Source organism: Aulonocara stuartgranti, assembly GCF_965226115.1.
Source record: "Aulonocara stuartgranti genome assembly, chromosome: 6".
Taxonomy (NCBI): domain Eukaryota; kingdom Metazoa; phylum Chordata; class Actinopteri; order Cichliformes; family Cichlidae; genus Aulonocara; species Aulonocara stuartgranti.
The window spans coordinates 34,815,500-34,838,552 of record NC_138944.1 but is presented as its reverse complement, the minus strand read 5'-3'; the positions used below and the strand labels follow the sequence as shown (position 1 = coordinate 34,838,552).

At 41.3% G+C, this 23,053-nt stretch overlaps 1 protein-coding gene and 1 long non-coding RNA gene across 13 annotated transcripts in view; one reads left to right on the top strand and one right to left on the bottom strand.

Moving 5' to 3' along the window:
* Positions 1-23,053, bottom strand: part of LOC309708141 (voltage-dependent T-type calcium channel subunit alpha-1I-like) — a 229,018-nt gene that overhangs the window by 72,098 nt on the left and 133,867 nt on the right. For all 11 annotated transcript variants that reach the window (XM_082535920.1, XM_082535918.1, XM_082535917.1 and 8 more), the window contains 4 exons: positions 6,606-6,757; positions 4,300-4,485; positions 3,042-3,159; positions 1,935-2,090 (listed from right to left, as the gene is read on the bottom strand). In XM_082535920.1, the coding sequence (XP_082392046.1) occupies positions 1,935-2,090; positions 3,042-3,159; positions 4,300-4,485; positions 6,606-6,757 (612 nt within the window). The remainder of the gene's footprint in view (positions 1-1,934; positions 2,091-3,041; positions 3,160-4,299; positions 4,486-6,605; positions 6,758-23,053) is intronic.
* LOC309708150 overlaps positions 1-23,053 on the top strand; it is a 431,095-nt gene that overhangs the window by 392,168 nt on the left and 15,874 nt on the right. The gene's annotated exons all lie outside the window — the stretch shown is intronic.

Below are 23,053 nucleotides of genomic sequence, written 5' to 3'. Positions count from 1 at the left end.
AATGGAAGACATATAAAATGACCATCAACCTTCCTCAGCCTGGAGCTTGATGCAAGATTGAGCTCTTTGGCATAAACTTGACCCGCCATCTTCAGAGGAAGAAAAATGCTGAGAATGACATAAAGAAGGCCTACCCCACAGTCAAGCACAGAGATGAAAACTATGCCTTGGGGCCCGTATAGATACAGGACAACTTCACCGTATTGAGGGGCCAATCGATGGGGCCATGTACTATAAAGTCTTGGATGAGAACCTCCTTCCCTCCCTCTGCTCTGCTTTTTTCCATCCTGAAGATGGATCATTGATTGGTCTTCCAACATGACGATAACACAAAACATACAACCGAGGCAACAAAGGTGAAGAACATTAAGGTCGGTGCATTGCCTCCAGACATCAGTCCTACAGAAAATCTGTGAAGCCCAGAAAATCTGGGAGCTGAATTTTCAAGTTGCAAGAGTCACCCAAGAAAACAAAAAGGACACAAACTCTCCCGAGATCTGTAAAAATCTTTTGAAAAACTATAAGAAACATCATACGCCTCTGCTTACCAACAAGGGTTTCTCCATCAAGCGCTAAGTCATCTTTTGGATCAAAGATTTATTTCACTCAGTGGTGTGTAAATCAATGTAAAACTTTTATGTAATGTGTATTTTCTGGATTTTTGATTGAAATTTGGTGTCTTTCCATTAAAATTAACCTACCAAAAAAATACAGATTGTTTATTTCTTTATCAGCGTGTCAAATATTTGATTCCCCCACTGAACATCATTTCAGTTCCTGCTTGTACTGTGATAACAGTTTGACATTCAGAAGAAGTATTGCAGGAAATACGTTTTTTATGGATGTGATGGCTTTAATGTTGATAGAAGTCACCATATTTAGTGCACAGAGCAAATACTCTGAACATTATGTGTGTAACGTTTGTCTATCCTTGCCTGACTGATAATACAGTCAACTTGTATGTATGAGGTTTTACACATCTATGTAAAGAAGCTAGCATGCAAAGCCCCTCTGCTGAGTTTATTATGTAACAGGAATGATAAAAGATGATGCAGCATAATATCCATACTGCACTTGAGGCACATTAGATTGTAGGTCACCCGAATTTTGGCAGCTCAATACGCAGTCATTGCAGCTGTATGCATAAAACGGAAAAAAACAGACTTAAAGCACAAAAATACATTTTGAGCTGTGTTCAAATGAAAGCAATACATTACATGTATTACGTGGACTGTGCAGACAGTCTGATTTAAATAGAATTTAATCCATTTTGTCAAATGCCATAAGATGGATGGCTGAAAAATAGTCGAAGTGTTGACTGTGTAGACATGCTGTAAACATGTAAATCTGCTCAATTCAGTGATTATGGAAATCAACAGAGGGCAACAGCTCGGTTTATTTTAGCTGTGAAGGTCTTTGCCAAAGGTTAAATTCTTCAGTTTGAGAGACACAGACAGACTGATATCAGTGGACCACGCAAGAGATCACTGTGCAGGGAGTGCAAGCATCGGGTCAAGTTAGATAGAGAAGTGCCAAAGTTTGGAAATGTATCTAAATCACAGGCGGCCAAACAGCTTACGAGGCCGTGCTTTTTACAATATTAGAGATGTGGCACTTATTTGGTGGATGTTTTCAAATATCTGTAAGCTAAGTGCTCCTCCATCAATTTATACAATTATTCCATTGAGTCGTGGTATAATTTGGACTTATAAACTAGTTAAATTATTGCCAGACATAATCATGTTCATTTATTGAGTTTCTCTGGTGGCTGTTAGAGGCCAATACAACAATAATAATTAGAAATATTTCACTACTGATGAACACAGAATTGGATTAATAATTTTAGATGAGTAACAATTAAAAGATGAACAAGCTTACATTGTGCAGTTTGAAATGTGGCAGCAGTCAGCATCGGGTTGACCTATGCCCCTTACCTCCGCCTGAAAGCCTTCAACCAGGATGGCGACCAGCAGGTTGAAGAGGACGTAGTTTCCAAATGTCATGAGGGCCACAAAGTACAGAGCAGCAAGCGGTGAGGTCGCTGCCATACCATTGTACAAAACTGCGTTCCAGTCCTCCTGGGTCAGAATCTTTGAGATTTGCATAGACAGACGTAGGAGGTTAGTAACACAAAAAGGGCCTACTGATTGTTAAGCGCTAAACGACTCTAGTCATGCTGGAGTAAAAATAGAACTGCAACATCCTTGTGACCAATAAAACAATTTGGCTGGTTGGTTAAACAGAATTTTTTCACTTTTACTGACCAACTGGAAATAGTTACAGTGACCAGCTGGTTGGCCAGAGGTTGAGGATGCAGCACCCTTAACCCTCTTACGCATAGTGGTCACTACAGTGGACAGCTATTCCACTGAAGGCTGTTTTCTTGTATTTGTGTCAGTATTGATGGTATACTTGCACATAAACCACTACATTGGACACTGATGTGTCACTCCATACCCTGCCACCCACTGGGCAGCCAGCGTTGTCCACCTAAGTGGACGTGTAAAAAACTCTTTGAAAAGTACATGTTTAAAAAATGAAGTTCAAAAATCATGCCTGTGGTTTTTTCATGCCTAAAGATGAATAAAAATATCCAGGTTGTCATAACTCATGGATGAAAGGGTTAAGCTATGGGTGACCACTTTGGGTTGCAAGGTGACTGCACTGGATCCCCGTTTGCAACCAATTTTAGTCAGTCACCACTGCATCTCTTTGACGGAGTCAACTCAACTGGTTGCTAACTTTGCCAACAGCAAGAAACTCCTTCCCGGCAGCAACTACGTCACTATTTGTAGAAACATTTCAGAGTTTCTGTTTTAAACATATCAGGTTCTGGCTGTACTCTGAATTTAAAACGTTGATGTGACTGTTTCAATGTGATTATCACAGTTAACTGATGAATTATCACAAAGTGATGGCATGTAATTGTTAACCTGACCCTGTCAGGTTAACAATTAACCTGACAGGGTCAGGTTTGAGGCATGCCTGTAGTTTGAGGCATGTTGTGCTCATATAAATCAAAGCTATGATATGTTGAATACCTGAAAAACGGTGACAATGGCCCACAGCAAGGAATCAAAGTTCTTCCTGTCTGGTACTGTGTCTCCGGTCTCCGTCTTAAGACTGAATTTGCATCCAAAAATGTGCATCCCAAGGATACTGCAATACAATATACCACACAACATACACTCGGTCATCTGATATACCTGACTAATAATTAAATTCAGATCTTTGTTAAATCCATTTAAGCATGATACAAATACAATCATCTTTTATAGAATCACACACGAAGACGCTTTGGATAATTAAGCTGTATCTGTACCCTAAAGGTTCCTAACTGTGTAAATTCAGTTTTATTTATTTATTTATTTATTTTTAAGTGTCATCATTTGTTTTGTACTGTGTGACTTTCCGAGCTGAAATAAATTAGATGGCTGTAAATGCCTGAGTGCTGTTGGACGCTGGGGAACGGCTACATGAGATTTAATCCGCTCCAGCGACCATTTAAAATGTAAAGAACCAAACTAAACATTCACCAACAGTCTCAAACGTTTCATTTAGTAACATTTCTGAAGAAAAAAAGCATTCGCGTTGCCATTATGGGTATTAAATGTGGCGTTACAGAGAAAAGTTTTAAATTTAGCTGTTAAAAATCGAACCGATGGAAAAATGAAGTTGTCTAATTACTTTTTTTTTAACACTGTATGTAAAATAACATCTAATTTAACAATGACTTCCTTTTACATTAACCCTGTGTATGAGTCTGAACAGACACACAGAGGATTTTTTTTAAAGCACACTGAGATCTCAGGGTCATTTTCCTCAGACATTACAAAACAAAATTACAGGGATGTGAGTGGCATGCAAATCTGAAAACAGTATATAAATAAAGACAACAAATACTGTGTACACTGAACACCCACTAAAGGACCTATTAACTCTCAAAGCAGTTCTGTGGCAGTGCTTGAGCATCACAAATGTGCCCTTGTTGCTCTACTCACTTAAGTGTATGCTTGTTAAAATCTAACCAGATCATCAAGGGTCTGCTTGTTATTTTGTACCCAAGGTTAATAGCTGCTGTGGAATGTTGTGACCGTCTGTGCTACAATGGTTGCTGGTAAGCAGCTGTGCAGATCTAAAGCCAATACGTGCCACACCATGAAAGTAGAGGGTGAAACAGAGATCTGACTCACAGTACTGTTCCTGACACCAACTAAAAACACAGCTGAAAGAAACGGATCAAACGAGCCGTTTACATTCTTCTTCTTTTATTATGATCACACAGTGTGTACACCTTACCTAAAGATGAAGATGAAGAGCATTAGTAACATGCAGAAGGTGGCCACGTTGTCCATGGTCTTCATCAGGACCACCAGCTGTCTCCTGAGAGCTGGCATGAACCTCACCAGTTTCAGCACCCTCAGCAGCCTGAAGGTCCTCAAAACAGACAAACCACCGTCCGACTGGCCGATAATCTCACACACACTGAGGGGTGAAGCACAAAATGCTGCTAAATGTCCATTTTAACATAGCATGTACAGAAAAAACACTTACATATGTACATAAAGCATAAATGAAAAAATGCCCTTTTACACGTAACTACAATAACATTTACATTTTGGTTGTATTACATAACTACAATAAAAAGTTTAAATTTCATGATACATTCAGTTCATACAGAGCATATTTTCCTCAATTAATTATATAAATAAACAAATCTTTTGTTTTAATATTTAATATTAATATTTTTAATAAGACTTATGTTTTACTGCGAGTCTATGAGGACGAAGAATAATTGTTTTGTTTTGTATTTTGCTCATTTCTTGCAAACACGTTTCAACAGTGGCTATAACTGCAACTACACCTGCCCTGCCTGAGATGACCATATGATGAATATCCACTCTCACTGACATCACACACAGCCAAGAGTAGAAAAAACTGGCTGAAACATTTTGGCTCATGGGAACTAAATGTGAACATATTTTATGCCTAAGAAAACAACTTCTAACTGCTTCTTCGCTCTGTAGTCCATCGTGTGCACACACAGCACTGGTTCATCACTTGCATTAGGTGCCTTATTTTAAAGCATGATTCAAAGGTCAATGTTAAGTGCCTTAACAAAATTCCTCTGAAAATAGTCAAGTACAAGGACTGCATTGAAAATCAATGAGAAAGCGTCCATTTTCAACACACACTAGCACTGGACTGTAACACATTCAAGAGGTTTATCTTAGCTGGTCGCACACAAGGACTCAACACAACACATCTTTGCTATTGTATTTGCACTACTGCACTAATGCACATAGGCTTGATTTATTTTATATTCCCTTTTATCTTTTCATAATGATCTCTTTCTATACTAGACTGAGAGAGAAACTGCAAACCCTGTACATGCAATGAATTGAAAATCTTGAATCCAATGGCCGAAGGAAGACTTTGGAAGACCTTCTGAAAGACTGGAGAAATATTGCTCAAGATCATTTTCAAGCAATATTGCAGATAATTATTGCTGCAGCACAAGCCCAAAAGTGTTCATTTTCATTATTATACACCTTCAAGTCCCTAACCTTTAAGGGAATCAGTACTGATTCTAATTTCTCATTTCTTTTCCCATCAACTCAAGTAAGTGTAGTAACTGATCCATGTTAAATTTGTGGTCACTTTTTAATCTTCAAGTAATTCATTTGTCCACTAGCAGGTTACCAGGGTTCTTGAGATTGCAAGTGAAGCTCTAAATGCTTTTATTTGTACATGAGTTCACAAAATGTGATGGCTGAAGTTTTGCTGTCTATTTTCTTTCTCATTCTGACGGATATTTAACGTGAACAGAGAGCTGTTCTCTCGTGAAAAATATGCCTTTAAAGAAACACGTCTCCTCGGGTTGGTAGCTTTCAAAGGCCTCACTCAGCACATCAAAATAGCGTTGGCTTTGAATTGACAAAGACCGAATAGGGACCCTTGCATAGCAGCTCAGTATAAATAGCTGAGGACGTTCAGATAGAAAAAGAGATGGAAATGGGTAGCGGGGCAAGAGATAAGAAGACAGATGCAGATATGTTCAATCACCATGTATCTTCTGTGATGGGTTGCACATTTGATCTTGTTCAGTTTTAGTTGCTTTGATGTGTATTTGATCTCGGGGTTATAATGGGGATCACACACAAAGGCGCCTAACCAGATGAATTGGGGGAAAAAAACACCAGCAGATCAAAGGCATTGCCACTCACCTGAAGCTTCCAGGCACACAAAACAAAAGACAAAATCTGTTTGCTGCTTTCTGACGCTTTGGCATCTAAATCCATACAGGTGGTACATTTGAACAAGATAGAAAGCACATGACAATTTGACAAAGTATGAATAATTAAACTGCAGGCTCTCTTTCCAGAATCGTCTGGCAAATGAAAAAAAAGCCGATATCTAAATTACATCAGTTACTATATTAGAAACTGTTTTTTTTACTCTCCAAAGCCTACTTCCGTCTTCTTGTGCTATTGAGGACATTCAAACTCTAAAATTACCTTTAGCTCTGACATATCTATGGCTGTCCACACATAAGGGTAACCTTTAAAAGCTGTACGTAACAACTGCAATCAGTGTTTTAGTACCTTATGATGACAATGATTCCATCAAAGACGTTGTAAGGGTTTCTCAGGTAGTTGAAAGAGCCAAAAGCTGTGAGCTTGAGGATCATCTCCAAGGAGAACATGCTTGTAAAGACGATGTTGCAGATCTCCAGAACATTGGTGAGCTCCTCTGGCTGTTAGCATAGAGACAAATAAAAGTAAGAGAAATTAGAAATGAAAGAGAGGTATATAAGCAGGGGTGCACATAAGTGGTCCGCAGGTGCGCATTCGCTGTCAAAATAAAAGACGCGCACCAGATAAGAAGTAGCAACGTGCGTTCGCGTACATATAAAAGGCACTGTTTTTGCCTTTTATATGCTGCAACTTCTTATCTGGTGCGCGTCTATTATTTTGACAGTGAATGCGCACCTGCGGACCACTTATGTGCACCCCTGTGTATAAGGATGATAGGCAGAGACATTCAAAACAGTCAAGCTTCTAGTTACTAGCTAAAAAGAAAGTGTGATTATGCTTAATTTAAAAGTTTAAAGATAATAAAGATCTGTCTTCTGAAGGTCTCAGTTTGTTTGACAATCAGTAAAATATCGTCGGCATGTTCAAATAGTCTGTAATCTGCTGTCTGCACCAATCCCAAACAGCAGCAGGCAATAGTTAAACCAATTATAAAGCTCATCAATACATTTTGCAGATATTAATTAAAGAAACAGAATTTACTCAGTCCACCCTGAAGACTGCTGAAAGACCACATTTATATCCAAAAAATGTCTTTAAGAGCTCAGATTTCATATACAGTATCTTTTTGGTCTTCAGTTGTCAGTTTACCATCATAGTAATTGCACTAGCCATAATTAATCATAATAAGTCAACTTATTAACACACTAGCACAATCATTTGGTTATTTCTTTTTTGTTGTTTTATTTATTTCATTTTCAATCCTCCATATGCCGTTGCAACATATCTATCTATGTATCTATACATACATATATATATATATATTCTTGTCGTCTAATGTTGTTCTGTTTCATTTGAAGACATCTCTCTCTTTCTGGCTTTTTGTATAGATTTGCTCAATACGATGAAGAACAGCCATATATATACACGCAGACACACATACAAAGCACTAAATCTGGCACACTCGTGATTTCCAGCACATCTCTATTCCACAGAGCTCCTCTGCAACTTCAGCAATGACATTTCAACATCCCAGAATCAATGAGCACTGTGTTTATCATATTTACATGTCTGTGCGCATGTGTGCAGCTTTTTGTTACCCCTATATACTGTGTGTGTTTGTCACGCCTAATGACTGTTTGCAGTGTGAAAACATGGGCTAATGATGTATGCCCATCAGTGTCCAGACCAGCCAAACAGTGCTGGCAGTCACTGGAGATCCATTACTGCTGTCTCATTACTGCAGACCTGGAAACAGATCTAAAGACTTGAGTTTTTTTGTTAGCTGATACATGGAATCAAATTAGAAAAGCAGGGATTTTCTATCATACTGAGGACTTCCAGGTTGACTTAGAAAAGTAAGCAGAATTCACTTGTGAACTAGTAGTTTGGGCTCTAAAAATACCTGTAATCAGGCAGTCAAGTCTAAATTTGTCAAGGAAAGGTGTTCGAATCAATCATACACTGCAGTTAGACCAGGGTTCGTAGTAGTAACTTTCTTAGCGAATAATGCAGCAAACAGGTGCAACAGGGTAAAAAGAAAGGAAATTTTCACCATTTGAGCCAATTTATTTGAAATGGCAAAATGCCAAAGCACTTGTCCTTGGCACACTGTTGGAGGAAATCAAACTTGACCTTGAATCTTCAACTAAATGAGGTCATGCAATAACTCAGTGCATCGCAAATTCTTGTAGCCCATTGAACTTCTTTCTGATTTTGGCTTAAAAAGAGAGACGCACATAAATTGGATGCTTATACGCAATTAGCTTTGTCAGATGGTGCTGCTGACTCTCATCGTCTTTAGGTCTGTGTGTGCCATCCTAATCTAATTTGTCCAGCACTTAGTGGGTTCTTCTTGTTGAAATGAGCTGGTCAATTCTGCATAAATAACATCTGAAGAAGTACTCTGATCTGAGATCTTAACTGAGAACGACTGAACTTCAGAGATCAGAGAATCAATGATATGAATCAACGAGCACAGTGGTCTCCATCATCTGTGAATAGGAGAAATTTGGAAGCCCTCAGACTTTTCCTAGAGTTCACCATCCAGTGAGTTGATCTCAAAATATCCAACTGGACAACAATCTTAAGTCTTGTATGGTACAGTGGCCAGAAGTCACTCCCCAGTAAACAGCACATTTCCACATAGCGACACAGAAAGTGCTTACATATGGCCCACACACCGCAAAAAAGGATGGCTGTTTGATGTGTTATACAGTGTTGGTCAAGTTACTTGAAAAAAGTAATCAGTAACTAATTACTGATTACTTCCCCAAAAGAGTAATCCCGTTACTTTACTGATTACTTATTTTCAAAAGTAATTAATTACTTAGTTAGTTAGTTACTTTTTAAAAACACGATTTACAACCTGAATAGGTGATAAAGCGATAGATCTTTCAGCCCAATTCTACTTTTTCTACATAATCCATCATACAAAATGTCATCAAATGGAAAAGTCCCTTTTTAAAACTTGTTTTATCAGTTTTAATCTTTTAACTTTATGCATCAAGCAAAAATTTAATTATATGCAACATTCTCTGACTTGAATAAATTAGTTTAACATTTAAAGCTATTTTCTGCACATTCCAGCACATAAAATATTTTTTTTTGTGTTTACACTCAGTCTTTCAAATAGATGCAAGTAAAACACAGCAGAAAATAAATAAAGTCAAAGACTCAGCGGTCCTGTTGCTCTATTTTCACCTGTAAAGCAGGACTGCGGTAGGCGGAGGTTTATCCTGGTGCAGGTGTGCCGTGGTCAGTTGAAGAATCCGCGAGTTTCTCTGTGAGTTTCCCATTATGTCGTTGCGCACTCGGTGCTTGCTTGGAAGTTTAGGGGTTTTTTTCGCTGTAAAAAGAAGTTTTCTTCCCACGCACAATGAACGCTAATGTTTTTGTCACTTTTTATGGAATCAAACTCAAAGTAAGGTCAGTACTTCCACGCTTTAAACGCTGCACGCTCATACTCTCTCCCACAATCGATATGTGATCCATTGTTGATCTGCACACAGCTGTTGTCACTAACGGCGCACTCGCTTACGTCACTGTCGTGAGACATTCTCGCAAAAAATCACGGTTTTAGTAACGCAGTAACGCAGCGTTCCTACGGGAAAGTAACGGTAATCTAATTACCGTTTTTGCAATAGTAATCCCTTACTTTACTAGTTACTTTTAAAAAGTAATCAGATTACACCATCTCTGGTGTTATATGTTTAAAAGTAACCTAGTCAGTTTTGAAGATTAACAATGGCTAACACTGAGCAGTGCTGATTTTCTAACACTGGAATATTTCTAACATTTTGAGTTATTTTCCAGTGTTAGAAAATCAGCACTGCTCAGTGTTAGCCATTGTTAATCTTCAAAACTGACTAGGTTACTTTTAAACATATAACACTGTCAAAAGTGTTAATTTAACACTCAACAGTGTTGTATTTAACACTCAGAGGTGTGGACCCATATATTAATGGATTGGATTTATATAGCGCTTTTCAAGGCACCCAAAGTGCTTTACAATACCACTATTCATTCACTCTCACACACTGATGGAGGCAAGCTACAGTTGTAGCCACAGCTGCCCTGGGGCAGACTGACAGAAGCGAGGCTGCCATATCGCGCCATCGGCCCCTCTGGCCAACACCAGTAGGCAAGTAGGGTAAAGTGTCTTGCCCAGGGACACAACGACCAGGACAGAGAGCCCAGGGATCAAACCGGCGACCTTCCGGTTACAGATGCGATTCCCAACCCCCTGAGCCACGGTCGCCCACGACACTCTCTAGTGTTAATTTAACACTGGAGATTTTGCTGTGTATAGCGCTTTTCTAAAATGGCCTGTATTTGTATAGTGCATTACTAGTCCCTAAGGACCCCAAAGTGCTTTTACACATCCAGTCATCCACCCATTCACACACACACACACACACACACACTCACACACCGGTGATGGCAAGCTACACTGTAGCCACAGCCACCCTGGGGCGCACTGACAGAGGCACCAGGATTACTCTCCTCTCCTCGCCTCTCGCGGATTACTCAAAATGCTCTATACAACATGCCACATTCACCCAATCACACACGTTCTCTACACTGAGTGCTTCCTAACTACATTCACACACATTCACACTCTTGACATGCAGACTGGAGGAGCCAGGGATCAAACCACTAACCTTCAGTAGGCGACCTGTTGTACCTCCTGAGCTACAACCACCCGGTGGTAAACGTGAGTAAACCCTCACTAGGTTTTGGATAAAGTGTAAACTCACAAACCTGTCAAACCTGCATCTGAAACGTTGGCTAGCATAGCAGTATAGTATTGCAACATGACATTTGGATCTTCTAACTAAAATAGGAAAATAAGAACATAAATAGTGCCATCATTGCCAGACCTGGCCCACAGCTGGTTGATATACACCCTGCCATGACACCAGTCAGTCAGAAGTGCCAGCTTGATGCTGGATCTGGGCCAGACCTGTTTTCTATGAGCCTGGGCCACATACACCAAACCAGAATCGGGCCAGATGTGGCATACCATCACATAAACAGTGCCATCTACGCCAGGCCTGACCCATATCTGGATGACGTACCACTTACCATGCCAGAAGTCAGCCAGCAGTTCCGGCTGGTGTTTTAGCTAGCAAAACAGTGTGGCTGATGAGGAGTGAAGACACGCTAATGACAACATGTACAACCACTGGAGATGTGAGAAGGACAGACGGAAACATTTAGGTGAAATTTAAGTTCTTAATCAGTTTTATGCTTATTCTAGTGTCATTTATAAGAATTTTCATCTATAATGGTCAATAATCATTAAATGCTATTGCTATGAGTAGCAGAAATTTTACTGTGTAATTAAATATTTTACAGAGTTAATGGAATTTTCACAGAACCACATGCTTTTGCTACAGCACACATGTCCTTGTGCAAAATGGGAAAGTTTTAATTTTATCATGACAAAATGTTATCTCTAAAAGGTGTAAATGTCTCATTTCTTCCAGAGCAGCCTTGCACCAGAACGGAGGACCTTTACAGGACTCTCTCCCGGACCTCAGTACGACCCTCTCAGGCAGTGCACACCAGGAGCTTCACACTCTGGCTCACACTCATAATACAAGTCAGAGCTTTAAAGTAAAAGTGTGAAGTGTGCTTTCAAAATTGGAGTTTATAGCTGGTTTGGTTTGGTTGGCAGTTCATGTTTTGCCATAATTAAAATTAAATATTTAGACTTTCAATAGCGTTAACATACTACACAGGTCATGAACAAGATTTTTGTAATTTTCATTGTACGTGGGCTAAAGCACTTCATTTACAGACATGTAAATACTGCAATTTGATTCTTTTAATAAACCATGTAACTTGGATGCAAGCGATGCTGGCGTGACCACAGTGCACACGTCTACTGTTGCTCACAGTGGTCCAAGGGACCGCTCAGGGAGTTTGTGTGTTTGCTCAGACACATGAACAATTTGAGGGAACATTGGTTGCAACATGGAAAAATGTAGAACAACTGAAACTCTGTGAACACTTTCCAAATGCTCTGTATTATTATGTACTGTATTATTAAGGCCGCATCTATTCTCAGGCCCACTTTCATGAACTAAAGTAGAGAAGCTAAAAACATCCACAATGATCTTTCATTTGTCTCGTTATCTCAAAATAACAACATGTGTTTTCTCTTGGTAATTACTTTATTTAATAATTAAGAAGTTTACGGACAGAGATCAAACAGCGCTGCTCTATGATTGTCTGTCTTTGCCCGAATGTTAGAATTAAAGGCAAACAGAAAGGATCCAATCTGATGATGCCGGAGTAGCAGTGTTTGCATTCTCAGGGATCAGGAATGCCATTTCTGCAGGGTGCGAACTACAGGGGAGCCAGAAGGAGCTCGTCTCCTCTTAATAAGACACAGGGTCCTTGAAAACATGATTTATTCAATTTATTAAATATGCTTTTTTGGTTTGTCTTTTTCAATGTATTTATCTTTTCTGCATTGCATGGAGGGTGATTCATTAATAATTCCCTTTACTAAGAATACCGGCATGCATTCTCTGCAAGCTTGACCTCACCCACATCTGCTACAGACAGACATTGGAGGACACCCTGCAGCAGTCTGACTTGATAAATCATCAATTGTGGAACTGCAATTGGAATTGCATTTAGCCCATGTGTAAACAGGATTTAAAATTTCAGGTTTGTTGAAAAAAAGGATAAATTTGAGTGAAATCTGCAGAGATGGCATGGACAAAGTAACTTATTTATTATTCTAGTATTCTAGTATTATTCTTGTTTACCGGGCTGGAGCTAAATATAACATTACTGGCTACAATAAGCTCTTCTAGTTACCAAGTTGGTCAGAAATGTGAGTAAGTTTTTCAGACTGACATATGGGGCCTATCACTGATCCAGGACCTTGTGTTGTCTTTGGGTATGGCAACCTTAAATAATTAATAACAATTTCAATAACATATATCATATAGCAGTGCTATGCACCCCCCTCCCTCATCATCCCCCGTCTGTCATGCTGATGCATCATTAATTCTCAAATAGCAGTTATTATTCTCTGATATGTTATCTCACTTGGGCCGTTCATCAAGCTCAGCGGTGGATATTAACTGGCTAAAAAAGTAGATGGACTGACATTATTGGGTGCGTACACTGGTGGGCAAAAGATTTGGCAGTGGTATTGTGATGGTTTGCTTAGCCAAGGACGCTCAACAAGGTAGTCTTCTTCTGGGGTGCTGGCCAGGTTTCCCTGACATGTAAGGCCGATTTATCTTAAATGCAAAGTACACAAAGAGTGTTTGCACATTTAAGACCGAACACCCTGGACACTGATTGAAAACAAACCTAATGCAATTTATAATACACACACACAGAAATATATTCAAAACACCCAAACACAAAAACAATATAAAATACCATCAACTAGTAAATTCAGCGCACAAATAGTCCATGATCTGGAAGGGGAGAGAGCAGCGACATGTGAAGACGTGTTTTTGCGAGCTCTGCTTAGATTGACCATTTGCGTAATTTTCCCGCTCCCCTTCTAGTACATCCCGGCGCGAACCCGTCTCACAAGTGCCTAATCTTTCGAATCAGTTGTATTTTGTAGTCTAAAGCTGTTCAACATGCCTAAATCGCTCAAGCAGAAGCCGGGGCCTGATGCCTCGGACTTGCCTGGTGCGGATCCGGCCGCGGGGGTGGGGGCCGGGCCGGATCTCGACACAATCATGGCTGCCATAAAGCAAACGGAGCAGAATGTGCTAGCCAAGATCGACTCGTCTGTGATGGCAGCTGCAGGTGAACTACACAAGAAAATAGACGACTTGGCGGGTGATTTAAGGTCAGAGGTCCTGAGTGTGCGCGCAGAGTTTGCGAAGGCTATCGAAGACATGCAGAAAGAAAACGCCACGCTCTCGACCCGCACTGATGATCTTGAGGAGGAAGCTAATGGCCAGGCTAACCGTGTTGTAGCACTGGAAGCTAAAGTTGATGCGCTATCTGCCCAAGTCGTCCGGTTGGCAGACAAGGCCGATGATTTGGAGTCCCGGCAACGTCGTGATAACTGCAGACTAATTGGAGTGGAAGAGGGATTCGGAAATATTCGACCGGAGAAAGCCGTGGCTGAATTGTTGAAGGAAGCGCTCGCCCTCGACTATACGCCGACGCTCGATCGGGCGCATAGGAGCCTGCAGCCGAGGCCAAAGGATGGAGATGCCCCGAGACCGATAATCGTCAAGTTCCACTATTTTCAGGAGAAAGTGGATGTTCTTCGAAAGGCCATGGGGGCAGGTCCCATTACCCGTAATGGGAAGCGTTTCTACATCTACCCAGATTACTCGGCCACCGTTAGAAAGAAGAGATCGGCCTTTACCGAGGTGAGGAGATTGCTTCGCCGGTGTACGGGAGTGAAATATGGTCTCCTGTATCCAGCTACATTGAAAATCACGACCCCGGCTGGCGAACAGATGTCTTTCGAAGACCCGATCAAGGCAAGGCACTACGTCGAGACCAATCTGCGCCCACGGGAGACGGAGGGAGAGTGACAGTTAATTCACGGACCACAACAAGTATCACACGCTGCGTGCTAACATTGAGGTAGTCTGCACAGGCTGTGCATTGACTGGTGAACGTCGCCACGCTACGGTTGGATGCCCTTTATGATTGGACAAGGTATAGCTATAAGATGTTGGGGATTTCTGTGGATGTCATGTGGCCTGGGGAATATTTTATTTCAGAATATCTTTGGTATCCTTATTGGTCTTAGTTCCAGCCCGACACCATAACCCCAACAGTGCTTTTATTTTGCTTTTTGATGTATTCTGATTAATTAATCCCCTTTTTCTTATCATCAGTGTCATTATTTTTATTGGGTTTTACCCCTTTCTTGTGGGATTATTTTCCAACCGTGAGTGTTCAGAGCCGTACCAGCCTGTAAGTGGATGGGTGCCGACATGCATGCGGCAATAATGATGCTGAGTCAAGGGTCCTATTATACTTTGTTCTGTCTTTGCTGAGTTCATGTAAGAGTTTAAGCTAGTGTAAACGTGTTATATGCCTAGGAGAGCGAGGAGTGTTTTCAGGGCAGTCTCAGGTTTGTGGAAGACCAGCCCAGGGGTCCAGGATGGTGAGAGGTTTATCTATGTTTATCTGTTTGTTTTTGTTAGTTTTGCTTTGGGTTTATCTGTGGTTTATGTTGTGGCTCAAACAGGCACTGAAACACTGGGATATAACCAACGTGCAGGATCAGTCTATTATCGATTGTGGCACTATGACTCTGGATAATGTGAATAATCAACAGAAATCGGTCTCATTCATTAGCTGGAACGTCAAAGGGCTGAATAATTTGGTTAAAAGAAGCAAGGTATTTAGTCATTTGAAATCGCTCAAACCTGACGTGATGTTTCTACAGGAGACACACTTAAATACTAACTCCCAAAAAAGATTAGGTTGTAAGTGGATTGGACAAATATATCATTCACGTTTTAACTACAAAGCCAGGGGAACAGCAATCTTAATTAGGAAGGGGGTTCCATTTGAACACTCTGAAGTGATATCAGATCCTAATGGCAGATATGTTGTTGTAGTGGGCAAGCTGTTTAACACACCACTAATACTGGCTAATATTTATGGACCTAACTGGGACAACGCACAGTTCTTTCTTAATTTTTTTTCGACTCTCCCAGACCTTGTCTCCTATAAACTAATTCTAGGTGGAGACTTTAATTGTGTCCTTTCTCCCCAGCTGGACCGATCAAGCGTAAGGTCGAGCAACACCCTCTCGTCAGCAGCAGTGGCTATTAATTCCCTACTTCGTTCTTACGGCTTATCGGACCCTTGGCGTGCAACAAACCCATCTACGAAGCAATTTTCCTTTTTTTCCCCTGTACATCATAGTTACTCCAGGATTGATTACTTCATTGTCGATAACCAGCTACTTCCCTTGATTTCCAGCACCAAATACCACAGTATAGTGTTGTCAGATCATAGCCCTGTGCAGATGGGTCTGGTTTTTCCAGGTAATGTAGCGCCCCAACGAACGTGGCGGCTAGACCCCCTATTACTTTTATGTGAACGCTTTAAAACGTTTCTCAGCAATCAGATTGACTTCTTTTTAGAAATTAATGACACCCAGGATGTGTCGAGGGGAGTCTTGTGGGAGTCTATGAAAGCCTATATTAGGGGCCAAGTTATTTCTTATGTGGCACACAGAGACAAGGAGCGCTCTAAACAACTTAAAGAACTGGCTGACAAGATTGCGGATATGGATAGGCGTTACGCTCTTTCACCTACGCCAGATCTTTTTAAGGAGAAATTACTGTTGCAAACTGAATTTGACACGCTTATGACATGGAGAGCCGAAAGAAATATTTTTAAATCCAGGCAGGTATATTATGAGCATGGAGATAAAGCGGGGAGGCTCCTTGCACTTCAGCTCAAGCAGCGGTCAGCTGAGCGCGTGATTTCGGGAATTGAAATAGGTGCTGATTCGATATCTCACGACCCCCGAGTCATTAATGACCAGTTCAAATATTTTTACTCTACCCTATATCAATCAGAGGTGGGCAGTAATTCATCCGAGATCTACTCGTTTCTTGACTCGCTGGATCTTCCCAAGCTCTCTCCGGACGCTCAGTCGCCTTTGGAACAGCCGTTGTCGATTGAAGAGATAACGAACGCTATTAAATTATCTCAGACTGGAAGGTCGCCAGGTCCGGACGGTTTCCCCATGGAGTTTTACAAGGAATTCTCTTCGAAGCTCACACCTATTTTAGAATCAGTTTATGCTGAATCTTTTGCTACTGGCAATCTGCCGCAGACGCTTACCCAGGCCACGATCTCAGTCTTACTAAAGAAAGATAAAGATCCTGTACAGTGTAGCTCATACAGGCCAATAAGTCTTTTGTGCTGTGACTATAAGATTTTAACCAAAACTCTTGCACTACGGTTGGACCCTATTATTTCCACCATTATTAATGAGGACCAAACGGGCTTCATTCCCGGACGGCAGTCATTTTTTAATGTGAGACGACTGTTTAATGTGGTATTCTCCCCCCATTCGACAATACAACCGGAAGTTATTCTGAGCCTTGACGCTGAAAAGGCGTTTGATAGAATCGAATGGTCCTACCTTTTCACAGTTCTGGAGAAATTCGGCATGGGACCTACTTTTTGTAGATGGATTAAAGTCCTATATTCAACGCCTATGGCTGCAGTCAGGACAAATGGTCTGATTTCGGAATATTTTTCGCTCTACAGGGGGACGAGGCAGGGCTGTTGCCTGTCACCCTTCCTGTTTGACATTGCGATCGAACCGCTGGCAATTGCTATCAGATCTGATGAGAGGATTAAAGGTATATCCAGGGGTGAGGTAACTCATAAAACTCTGCTTTATGCTGATGATCTCCTTTTGCAGATATCAGACCCAATTGGGAGTATGCCCCACCTTTTCCGCTGGCTGCGGGAGTTCAGCAACATATCGGGGTATAAGGTTAATTTATCAAAATCTTTACTGTTTCCATTGAACAATCTGGCAAAACAGACCACTTATGACGATTTGCCTTTTAAAATTGAAAATGACAAATTCACATATTTGGGACTGGAAATAGCTGGCTCGATTAAGACTATTTTCCAGTATAACTACAGGTCTATTCTGGACAGTACTAAATCTGATCTGGGTAGGTGGTCAAAACTTCCACTTTCGCTGGCAGGACGGATAAATGTGGTGAAGATGACTGTAATGCCCAGGTTTCTTTATCTATTCCAAATGATCCCCATCTTTCTCCCCAAATCCTATTTTGCCCAGCTGGATCGCTTTGTCTCTTTGTTCATATGGAACAAAAAACCTGCACGCATAAGGAGAGCAAGCCTGGAGAGAGCTAAAGCTGATGGTGGTTTGGGCTTACCTAATTTCTTATTCTATTATTGGGCTGCTAACATTGTCAAGCTGACATATTGGATAACCATGTTTGCGGATGGGGAGGGTCCAGTCTGGGCAGATATGGAACTGAGAGCTACACTCCCAATCTCTCCGATTTCGATCTTAACTGCCCCTCTCCCACTGAATGTCAAAGCATCTGGGCTGAACTCCAATTTGGTGGTTCAAAATTCAATTAAGATCTGGGGCCAATTCAGGAAACATTTTAACTTGACAAATACTTGTAGCTTTTCTCCGATAATGTTCAACCATCTTTTTACACCATCTCAAATAGATCATTCATTTGCAGTCTGGCACAGAAACGGTCTGGTTTTCTTTCAAGATCTCTTCACTGAGGATGGCTTTGTCTCATTTAAATATTTGTGTGAAGACCATAACTTACCAAAGTCTCACTACTTCAGATACCTTCAGGCTCGGAGTTTTGCCTCTAAATTTCTCCCAGGGTACCCGTCTCTGCCCTCTAAGGACCTACTGTATCTAGTTCTTAATGTGAGTCAGCCCACTAAAAGAGCAATATCGAAGATTTATGCATTGATTCTTGAAAGCTGCCCTCATACATGGGACAAACCTAAGGCGGCGTGGGAAGGGGAGGTTGGAGAACTCATGTCAGAAGACATCTGGAAGAAAGCCATACAGCGTATACATACGTCTTCTCTCTGTATTAGACATGGCCTGATTCAATTTAAGGTCGTCCACAGGCTCCACTATTCTAATGACAGACTGTCTAAACTGTACCCTGATGTTGCACCGAATTGTCCTAGATGTGATTACTCTCCTGTTTCTTTGGGGCACATGTTTTGGTCATGTCCCTCCCTGTATGGTTTCTGGACATCAATTTTTCAATCACTGTCAGCTATATCGGGTGAAACACTGCGGCCTGACTCTTTGATAGCTATCTTCGGTGTACCTCGGGAAGAGCTGAGACTCTCTCCCCTCCACAAAAACGCAATAGCCTTTGCCTCGTTGCATGCCCGCCGTCTGATACTGCTGAGCTGGAAGGCGTCGAACCCTCCTTCCTACGTCCATTGGATTAGAGAGGTGATGTTGGGATTAGCTCTGGAAAAAATTAGGTATACCGTGCGCGGCTTGGAGAGTAAATATGACAAAACCTGGTCACGGTTCATAACTCATGTCAAGAGTCTGTCTTTTGCCTGATTTATTGTTCTTTACTTGTTGGTAATTTATGCTCTTGCTCTCTTCTCGGACTGCTGTCCATAGTCTCCTCAATGCCCGTACTTTGACTGTTGGGATTTCTTTATTCCCTTTTTCTTCTTTGTTTCTTCTCTCATGTGCCGGGGTCCGGCTGTTGGTGCTATAATGACTGTCACAGATTGGTTTGAGTGTTTCTCCCCTTTTTTTTTTTTTTTTGTGTTGTGTGTATTGTGCTTCCTGGTTGTGGGGATGCCACCTGGATGGGGGTGGGGGGTAGGGTTTGCAACTTTTGTAAGAAATTCTGGACTGTTTTGTTGGAAAACTATAAATAAAGTTGTAAAAAAAAAAAAAAAAAACAAATAGTCCATGATCTCAGTTCAATGCCGTTGCTTGAGTTCATTCACAAAACTAAAGACAAGGAACCCACTCAGAGTTTTTTTTTTTTTTATCAGTTCCTCAGTTAATTCTCTGTCAGTCCAAAACAGTCACACGCAAGAAAAGCTGCAGGTTTTCTACCTGACGCAAAACAAGAAAGTGAGCTCGGCACTTTCAAACAAACACTTTCTGGAATGGATGCCCAATTCACCACTTTACTCCAGTGGAGTGTCCCAGCGTGAAGTTAGCCTCCTACTGCACAAAGGGAACAAATAATGGAGTTTCAGCTGAGATGGGCCACAGAGGTTATCTCACTGCTTCCTTCTCTGGCATCTTCCATCCCAAATCCTGGCCCACAAGAAAGAGAGTAAAAGGGCTGAACCATCTGCAAGTGCCAAATCCGGGCAGTGACTCGCTATTCTAATTACTATATATACGTCGTTATGTAGATAAAGGCCTTTTACTTTGTTCTCTGGGACAAAAGAGGAGGAAGGTTGAATTTGCAGCTGGAAGATGACAGGATCCTGGCCATCATGAAAGGAACAGGGTGTCCACATGAACTAACAGTGATTAGAAGCGAGAGGCACAACCTGTCAGTTTTACTACCAGGTCCTCAAGACCACATACTAAGGATGATCAAGAAAAGCTGCCAGCAAAAAGATTCAAATCTGCTCTGTTGAGAGGCTTTCCACAGCACAAACCTCAGTGATGACAGCTGGCCAAAACAGCTGAAAATTCTGTTCCTCGCTGAGCTTGGGTATTAAACATTGCTATTGTAACAGCAGTCTGGCGAGGAAGGAGCGGCTAGCCGGTCCAGCGGGCATGTGGTGTGGAGGTTAGCCGGATAACACGGAACCAGTCGGTTAAATCCAATAACAGACCTTTATTCGCCGTCAGCAACATTACACTTTATAAGCCAGGTCTCCTCGGCTGTACTCGTCCGAACCTACATGCGCGGGGATTGGTACCACCAGCGCCAGCTTGTCACAACAGTAAGTAAGGTGCTTTCTTGGAGCATGGAACATGAGCAGCATGAAATGGCTGCCACTAACAACTCACACACCCACTAGGAGACCCCCACAGCTACTACAATAGTTGGGCAACCCCCCCTAGTGGTGCTATAACCCAAAAGGTTTGTTACACTATCTGAGGCCAAAAGAACTAAAGATGAGGAGATTTAAAGGTGGTGCAAGAGACAAAGAGGACAACATGCCACGAGCTGATGGAGGACTGGCACTAAAATAGATTGCATGTCAACTTTGGAAAAGATCCAACCTTCTGTTTTCTTTTCCTCACCCCCAACCGGTCATGGCAAATGCCTGCCCCAACCTGAGCCTGGTTTTGCTGGAGGTTTCTTCCTGTTAGAAGGGAGTTTTTCCTTCCTACTGTCTCCACGTGCTTGCTCATAAGGGGTGATGTGATTGTTGGGTCTTTACACTACAATATAAACAGCCTTGAGCTGACTGTTGTGATTTAAAGGGCTATATAAATACAACGGAAATGAAAAATCAAAAATTCATCAACAAGGATGCCTGAATGAAGACGTCATCCTGGCAAACACATCTTCTCACATGGTCTATATGATAGCAACCACCCCATTTATGGTCCCCTGTTTAGCCTTTTTATTAGAAATATAGCCTTTTGTTAGTTCTTAATTCTCATTTTTTCTCCCTCTCCATTCTCAGTAACTGTCTGTGAATTTCTAGAATGTTCTGATAGAATTTATAAACAGCCTATACAACACATATTTACAGAACTGATAGCATCAAAGGATGACATTTGGACATTACACTGTCCGAATAACGTCTGGTCTCCTGCCGTAGTGGCTGCCAGATATAAAAAAAAAAAGAAGGAAAAACCACCCCGAGCAACAACAAAACCTTGGACAGGTGTAAGCACCTCCCTTCTCTACAGGTGGAAAATCACAGTGATGAGGCAGATCAAGCCTCTGATACTCACTGTTCAAACAGAGGGAGGCATGACTTCAGTTTGCTAAACAGGCAGTGGAACCACAGACATTTCAGCTCACTATTTCCTCACCATTGAAGCAGCAAAGACTCTCTCTCTCTGCCTCTCTCGTTCTGCCTCTATTTTTAGCAGCCCCTGAGATGAGAGACGACCCACCACTGCGGCGGTGGCAGGCGTGAGTGGGCGATGGTATAGCGAAAGCAAGAAATATTGATAGGGGGAAAAAAAAGAGTTCACAAAGCCGAGCATCAGAAAAAGAGAGGAAAGAAGAAGAAAAGAAGAAAAATCAGTGAAAGTTGAAAAAGAACAGGAAGTGCCTTATTTTCATTGCTTGGAGAGAATTTAATCAGTGCGATCCAAACGAAAGTTCACGCTTGTATAATATGATGTCATGATCCTAGATGCAATCTGTTGCATAAACTGGGGGAGCACACTATAAAGATGAATATTAAGCCAACACCTGTACGAATGGGGGAAGAGCTTTACACTGCAGGAGTGTGGACATGCAGGGCAATGACAGGAACGAGGTAGAAGCAACTTTGTAATCTCCAAAGGAGCCAACATGGCTGTCTTTACTTTCTATAACAACTATTACAGAGAAAATCTGCAGCACATGCATCCAATGTCTTAACAGCATCTAACGTAACAGTCAAATGATACGTACACAACAGTTTAAATGTTAACAAATAACTTTGTTGTGCAATTCTAGAAGTCATCAAAAATTGTCCAAGTTATAAATGATTGTAAAGTTATTTTTGTTGAATTGTTTGCTGACAGTATGTAAGTGTCCGTGCTGATAGACAACAAAAAATCTATATACAGTACTGTGCAAAAGTCTTGAGTCACCATTATATCTTTACATTTTAATAGGAAAATGGGAAGTATGTACAAGTATGTGTTGTACGTCTCTCCCGACCCACTGATGCGAACAATGCTGATGACAATTTGAATCAAACATAGATTCATCACTTCATAAGACCCATTGCTCTTGTGTAATTTGTCATACCTCAGTGTTAAAGGCTTTTTTATATTTGCAAAAACGCTTCAGCTCTCATCTATGAAACTTTATCAGAACCCTCGAGAGCAGTATTTAACCCCTAGTGCGGGCTGTCTCATTTGGAAAGTGTCCTGAGGATTGTTGACCCACTACTGACCATGTGAGTCACACAGGGTGAAGGTAATCACCCACGCCTTTTTTAAAGACTCATGCAAACATAAAGACCGCCATTACCTGGATGACTGAAAACCTATACAGACACACAACACACTTCCATCTTTTCTTCCTGTTTCCATTCCTTGAAAATGGCTCCTTGTCACCTTTCCACCTGAGACTATTTATGATGAGGCATCAGCGAACAATAGATGGACCACC